The sequence below is a fragment of the Xylocopa sonorina genome, chromosome 11 (genome assembly GCF_050948175.1).
Source record: "Xylocopa sonorina isolate GNS202 chromosome 11, iyXylSono1_principal, whole genome shotgun sequence".
Taxonomy (NCBI): domain Eukaryota; kingdom Metazoa; phylum Arthropoda; class Insecta; order Hymenoptera; family Apidae; genus Xylocopa; species Xylocopa sonorina.
In genome coordinates this window covers 2,301,432-2,308,624 of record NC_135203.1, presented here as the reverse complement: position 1 = coordinate 2,308,624, position 7,193 = coordinate 2,301,432, and the positions used below count along the sequence as shown (strand labels likewise).

The following is a 7,193-nucleotide window of genomic DNA, read 5'->3' as shown; positions in this document are numbered from 1 at the left end:
GGGGGAAGGAAACGCGTAGCTGTATGCGATTTCAAGACGAGACAATGGACGCCTGAAAATATTTATAACTTTTTCCAGATACGCGAGCTCGAAAATCGTGAGACTGCCTAACCTTTCCAACAATCCTAACGTGACGCAAATGAAAACAATCACGCAGTTTCTTAGTATCAAAGAGAAACTTGAATAGCCCTCGAGTATATTTCCTGTCTAAAATTCTCTTCGCTATTTATTCGGATAGTATGTAATAAAGTCTTTGAATTTCGTTCTTCAATCAACATGATAAATATAACTAAATCGCATTGCGCATGAAGCTACATTCAAGCGATACAACATTACTACTGAGACGCCCTCAGGCAGCAACCTTAATCAGTTTATAGCCTAGCGATAGACCTCTCATTGGTTTATTTTTCGTTTACAGCACTGTATCTGCTTGTAATAATTCTCAGCAAAAGCTTTTGATATAATTTTAATTGTTAAAGTGTAATTCATGTATCGTTATCTTTTAAGTAATATGTAAAAATTAGAATGTATATGTACATATATACTCTCTTAGATCAATCATTATTTAAGTAAAATATTAAACAAAATTGTCGCAGTTTAAAAAATGTTAGGCGCCCTCTTCTTTCATTTCATACTGTCGGACGGTTTTGTTTCTTTTATTCGTTTATAAATAGTTTGAACGGTTAGCGTTCATTGATATGTGTAGGTATATTTCGATGTTAATAGAATAATGAAAAATATAATTATATCAAGTATATGTACTTTATACTAAAAAGAGTAAAATATATACCTGTTAAGTATATTAAAGTTTGTTATATTTTATATACGAATTAAAATTATGGTAAGTTCAATGAAATTTATATAAATTTTTAGTTTTACGATGGTTATGTTATAGTTACTTATTAGTTATATTAAAAACTGGTTATTCCTGATTATTATTGCATCTATAAGAGCAATCAGTTTTTGATACATATTTAATTCAAACAATTTTCTTGCAGTAGGGAAGAAAGCAGAGCAGGAGAAAATAAATCATTAAATTAAAAGATATTTAAAGAGATTGTGTTATTCAAGTATTCAATAAAATTTTTAATATTAACAGAACAACAAAAATGTATACAAAAAAAACAGAACAGTTTGTAACAAAAAATACATTTTTAAATGGGCATCTTCAATATATAATATCATATAACGTTTTGATCTTAATCATGTGTCCCATTTTACTCGGTGTTATAATATTATTTATAAATGCAATTGAGAAAAGTAATGTAAATTTATGGTGTACCAGTTATAAATTAACAAATGCTTATTCGGTAACAACTCAGAAAGAAAATTATGGGAACAATATGTCCTTTAATGTTGCATTATCTGAAGTTATGCAAGTAAGTTTCTTAAATACCATAGTTACAAACATATAAAATGATAGGAAGATAACAAAGTAATACTATTATAGTAATTATTATTTATTATGCATAACTTTTATTGATTGCAAGCAGTGTGACATAATTCCAGCAACATTACGCTTTGATTGTCACCCTGAAGATGGAGCGTCTCAATCATCATGCACAAGTAGAGGTTGTTGTTGGAATCCCATAAATAAAACAGCATTTGGCATAAAACATGTTCCTTTGAATGTTCCATATTGTTATTATCCAAGAGATTGGAGCATATACAAGTATGAAAATTTTAGCCAAGAAGAAAACGAGTTTTCTGGATTTCTGAAGCTATCAAATAGCTCCTTCTATAAAGATGATCTAACACTTGTTAAAATAGAAGCCAGCATTGTAGATGATTCTATTCTACGTGTAAAAATGTATGATCCTCTTCAAAAACGGTATGAACCTCCATGGCCTATTAGAGCAGACCCTAAACCATTTATACATAAAAGTATTAATACAAAATACAAGTTGGAAATGGATGACATTAAACCTGGTTTTAAAATATATAGGGTATCGGATGATACAGTAATGTGAGTATTACTTAGAAAATACAGCTCCTGGTTTTTATCATAACTATTGAAATAGAGCATGTATTTAAGTATGAACACTACCTTCTTACTTTCCCAGTTTTTTTATTCAGATTTAATTCTATCAACGTTGGAGGTTTCATATTTGCTAATCAATTTCTACAAATAAGTGCTATTCTGCCAACTCATAATATTTATGGTATTGGTGAACATCAAACGAATCTAAAATTAAACACTGATTGGCAATCTTTTACGTTATTCAACAAAGATCAACCACCAATAGAAAATGTATGTTGGGTTTCATCCCAAGATGTTATTTGGAATCATATCTTCTTATTTGTTTCTTGTTCATAAATAAAGATTAAATTTTTTAATTTAGGCAAATTTATATGGATCTCACCCATTTTATTTAGTAATAGAAAATTCTGGACAATCGCACGGAGTTCTATTTCTTAACAGCAATGCCATGGGTAATGGACATAATGATCTTTTGATTTGTGTCTATTTTTCTTTAAAAATCATTGAATATATAATGTTGTAATACTCGCTATATTTGTAGATGTGATATTACAACCATCGCCTGCAATTACCTTTCGAACTATTGGCGGTATTTTTGATATGTACTTCTTTTTGGGTTCAAACCCTGCAGATGTCATAAAACAATATTCTAAAATAGTAGGCAAACCATTTTTGCCTCCATATTGGTCCCTTGGTTTTCATTTATGCAGGTAAAACCATTGTCTTATAGCACAAAGTTAGTATTTCACATTGTTTCAATATTTTCCAAAATTGTACAGATATGGATATGGAACTTTAGAGAAAACAAAAGAAGTATGGAATAGAACCAGAGCAGCAGGAATCCCATTTGTAATTATGTTTTAGACGTTATAGTAAATTTATATATTTTCATGTAATATATATGTAATACATAACTCTCTATATGTAGATAATTAAATTAAGTTGGAATAACTTGGTTACTATTCTTTTCTCTTCTTTCAGGATACTCAATGGAATGATTTAGATTATATGGATAAAAATAATGATTTCACATATAATTCGGACAAGTTTAAGAATTTGCCACAATTTATAGATGAAATACATTCGGTATGACTGATTATTTTATATGTATATTTCTAGACATAATTTAATAAGACTCGTACCATTCTATGTTATAGAAAGGAATGCATTATATTCCCTTGATCGATGCAGGAATATCTGGTTCTGACAGTAACGGAACTTATTTACCATATGATGAAGGTGTGAAGGAAAATATATTTATTAAAGACGAAGCAACTGATAAACCATTTGTTGGCAAAGTTTGGAATTTAATTTCGACTGTCTGGCCTGACTTTACAAATCCTAAAACTCAAAATTATTACCTTCGGATGATGAGCAACATGTATAATAGTTTTAAATACGACGGTGCTTGGATCGTGCGTATCTATTTCTCGTTAATCAAAATTATTTTATTGTTTTTAATATTCATTGTCGCTTTAACTCTGTCTCCTATTACTATTAGGATATGAACGAGCCATCTAATTTTTACAATGGTCATAAAAATGGTTGTTCACGGAATAAATTAGATTATCCTAAGTATATACCTAATGTTATTGGGGGTACACTTGCGACACAAACATTATGTATGAATGCTAAACATTATTTAGGCTTTCATTATGATCTTCACAATACTTATGGCACAAGTCAGGCAATAGCAACGAACTAGTAAGTACAATTTAAACAAAAATCATGAATTAAATACGTTGAAGCTTGCAATTATACATATAGGTTGTATATACAGTGCACTAATCAATATTCGACACAAAAGACCATTTATAATATCCCGTTCCACTTGGGTGGGACATGGACATTACGCTGGTCATTGGACAGGAGATGTTTATTCCACATGGTAGTATAATTAATATGCATGAAATGTACTATATACATACATAGATATTCAGAAATGTTCAAATTTCACTGTACATATTCATTGTTAGGAATGATTTAAAAATGAGCATTCCTGCGATACTGTTAATGAACTTTTATCAAATACCGATGGTTGGTGCTGACATTTGTGGATTTAATGGAAATACAACAGTGCCCTTGTGCAATCGTTGGATGCAACTTGGTGCATTTTATCCCTTTTCTCGTAATCACAACTCTGACGATACAATCGTTCGTATCCAATAATTGTTATCCATTATCTTTAAAAACAGTTTAATTTTTTATTTAGTGTTAGATTTTCAATAAAATGTATCTCTTTTGTATACTCGTAGGAACAAGATCCAGTTGCTATGGGCGATTTGGTAATAAAATCATCTAAGCGTGCCCTTACAATACGTTACTCGTTGTTACCATATTTATATACGTTATTTTTTCGAGCACATAAATTTGGGGAAACCGTAGCGCGGCCATTGTTCTTCGAGTAAGTATTAATTACTTATATTACTGTACACATATAGGATAACTCCGTAATTTTTCCCATCTGAATTATCTTTGACGAATTTTTAACGATATTAAAAGTTGATGTAGGAAATGAAATCAAAATTGGTATTAATTTTTTAAGGTGCCATTGAAATTTACTATTTTCTTAGATTTCCTAACGATTCAGCTACATACAATATCGACACTCAGTTTCTGTGGGGCAGTTCCCTTATGATAATTCCTGTATTAGAAGACGTAAGTTAACATATCATAAAGTGAGTTAATAGTATAAGAAAATTTATTTTCATATCATTGTCGGTCGTTAGAACAAGGTGACTGTAACAGCTTATTTACCACGTCAATTGTGGTACAATTTTTATACGAAAAAATTTTTCTTCGCGTTGGGTAAGAATTATACATTAAACGCACCAATTGATACCATACCGTTAATGATTCGTGGAGGATCAATTTTACCAACACAAATACCAACTGGTACTACAACAAGTAGTAGAAAAAATAATTTCGAGTTGCTGATTACGTTAGATCATACAAAGAAAGCAAGTGGTGAATTGTATTGGGACGATGGTGATAGTTTATGTAAGTATGTATAATAGATATGTACATGTATTGTCACGGTCCAATAATTATTATCATTTGGTGTCAGTCAAGTTTACGGTGTACAATATATATCTGTACATATGTATGATATTTATTTTTTTCAAATATGTGTAAATCTATTTGTAGATTCATTTGAAAAGGGGCAATTTTTATGGATATTGTTCAGCGTCAACGATAATATTCTGTCATGTTCCACAATAAAGAAGAGTTTCTTGGATGAAAAAGTTATTCTAGATACAATTCAAATATGGGGAGTAATGGCTAATATTTCACACGTTTTCTTGAACCATCATGAAATAGAATTCAAATATAGTGTTAAGGAAAATGTAAGCTTCTTGTTTTTTTTTCATTCGTTTACACTGATGTATAACAATATTAATAGCTTTGCATAATTTCTTAGTGTTTGAATGTGGACAGTTTAAAAATAGATTTGAGGAAGAACTTTTCACTTTCTTGGAAGTAACTGGATAATGACATCAATGGACAATAAGGTCGGAGCTAATTCATCTGTATCCATATAATGTAAGAATATTATTACTTTTATAAATATGGTATATTAATTACATCTCGATCTTTTTGAATATTTACTTTTACTATTTTATATGTATACATATATATCTACATGTTAAAATAAACATTGTTTGAAAGAATAAAGGACAAAAAAATATTTTATTCAAATACCGTGCAGTCGATTGTACATTAAAGTAAAGTACGTTCTACGAACAATGCAACTTGTTATGGCACTATAAAGAAAAAGTAGATGTAATTTTTACTCACTCACTTGTTCGCGCATTGATACACGCACAAAATCAGACTTACAGGAGAAAAATATAATGCACATTTCGTATAAAGCTTGCTTGTAAGCGGAAAAATAATAGCGGGAATAACAATACAGATGTTTTATAGATAATACCGAATATTACCATGTATCGAAACGTTCACTTTGGCGTTGTGTAACGTATAGGGTGAAATATTTGCTTAAACATCATTGTTGAAACATCGAAATCTTCACTTGAATTCTATGTACTTACGTTTGCTACAATCATGCAAATATTCCTTTAGTCTCGACCTGTACTCAATATTCACTACGACCTTTATTTGTATTTCTACAGCAACCAGAAAAGTAGATTGTAATCTTCGTAGTAAATTTCGAAGAGTCACCATCGACGTCAGCGTCTGTGTCGATACATGTACCTCGTAGCCTATCGTATTTAAACATATATTGAATAAATGTCTACGATAGATACATGTACATGTGTTCCAAACAAATGATCGGTAATCTTAAAACATTCTTATTTCACCATTTTGAATTACATTTAACCTACAATATAATCGTTATCACATTTTCTACACGTTGTTCGCAATGATCTTTATAAAAGTACGACTCTAACGAATCGTGGAAACAAACGAACAAAGAATCAACACGATACGTAATGACAGAATATTTAAAACGTGCAGTAGTACGAAGCAGCACCTTATTGGATGTTAAATACAGTGAAATTGCTTTTAATCAATCGGAAACAAAAACTATTATATGGTAATACCATAAAGACTATATAAACGTATAATTTTTATATATTTTTATCGCATACTAACATAAAATATATAGTAACATATTTTGTAATAAATATGCGCGCGTGTATAATATAATATAATATAATGTAATACAATATATATATAATATGCATGTATATATATCTTTTGTTTTCCTCGGTTACATCAATCATTCAACTTTGATCATTATTGTCTGCTCACATTTACTTATACCTATTTAAAAGATCATACACTTTCAGACTGTGTGTACGAGCAATTAAAACATATGGACATCGATGTGAAATGAATGAATATGAATTAACAAGAATTATATATTATGGAAAGCAAGATAACAATAACAAGGCCCTTAGGTGTCCAAGTTTTCTTTCGACAACAGGCCCACGAACACGAGGGAATTTCGTGTAGCGCTATATGCATCTTTCATGTGAACTAACGAATCTACGAAAACATTTCGTTCTTTGCACTATTTTGGCAAATGCAGAACAACATCCTTGCATTACATGTAATGCAAGTTTCTAAATACAGATACATATTATATGATAATAGAAATATATATTAGTTTAGTTCAGGAGAAGTGAAGAAAAAAACAATGGCAAGAAATGTTTCACTGTAAAAACAAAAATCGATAAAGTTATCC

General features: G+C 30.1%; 2 protein-coding genes across 2 annotated transcripts; both read left to right on the top strand.

Annotated features, from left to right (window-relative positions):
• The first annotated feature begins 649 nt into the window (after positions 1 to 649).
• LOC143429267 (uncharacterized) lies at positions 650 to 1,593 on the top strand. Its single transcript, XM_076904797.1, has 3 exons — positions 650 to 841; positions 999 to 1,379; positions 1,510 to 1,593. Exons 2-3 carry the CDS (start codon positions 1,110 to 1,112, stop codon positions 1,591 to 1,593), a joined length of 354 nt encoding a protein of 117 aa, XP_076760912.1. The 5' UTR covers positions 650 to 841; positions 999 to 1,109.
• An 82-nt stretch (positions 1,594 to 1,675) lies between these two features.
• On the top strand, positions 1,676 to 5,898 carry LOC143428941 (lysosomal alpha-glucosidase). Its single transcript, XM_076904230.1, has 15 exons — positions 1,676 to 1,966; positions 2,077 to 2,251; positions 2,343 to 2,433; positions 2,523 to 2,691; positions 2,761 to 2,830; positions 2,963 to 3,067; positions 3,139 to 3,396; positions 3,483 to 3,685; positions 3,762 to 3,869; positions 3,958 to 4,135; positions 4,237 to 4,385; positions 4,555 to 4,639; positions 4,711 to 4,981; positions 5,129 to 5,328; positions 5,403 to 5,898. Exons 1-15 carry the CDS (start codon positions 1,809 to 1,811, stop codon positions 5,463 to 5,465), a joined length of 2,283 nt encoding a protein of 760 aa, XP_076760345.1. The 5' UTR covers positions 1,676 to 1,808; the 3' UTR covers positions 5,466 to 5,898.
• Positions 5,899 to 7,193: the final 1,295 nt, after the last annotated feature.

Bases quoted from the DNA above. Each gene is read 5' to 3' on its own strand.
- LOC143429267 (XM_076904797.1), top strand. From the start codon at position 1,110: ATGTATACAAAAAAAACAGAACAGTTTGTAACAAAAAATACATTTTTA. The intron at 1,380-1,509 runs GTAAGTTTCTTA...ACATAATTCCAG, and splicing joins CATTATCTGAAGTTATGCAA to CAACATTACGCTTTGATTGT.
- LOC143428941 (XM_076904230.1), top strand. From the start codon at position 1,809: ATGTATGATCCTCTTCAAAAACGGTATGAACCTCCATGGCCTATTAGA. The intron at 3,068-3,138 runs GTATGACTGATT...TCTATGTTATAG, and splicing joins TTATAGATGAAATACATTCG to AAAGGAATGCATTATATTCC. The intron at 4,136-4,236 runs GTTCGTATCCAA...GTATACTCGTAG, and splicing joins ACAACTCTGACGATACAATC to GAACAAGATCCAGTTGCTAT.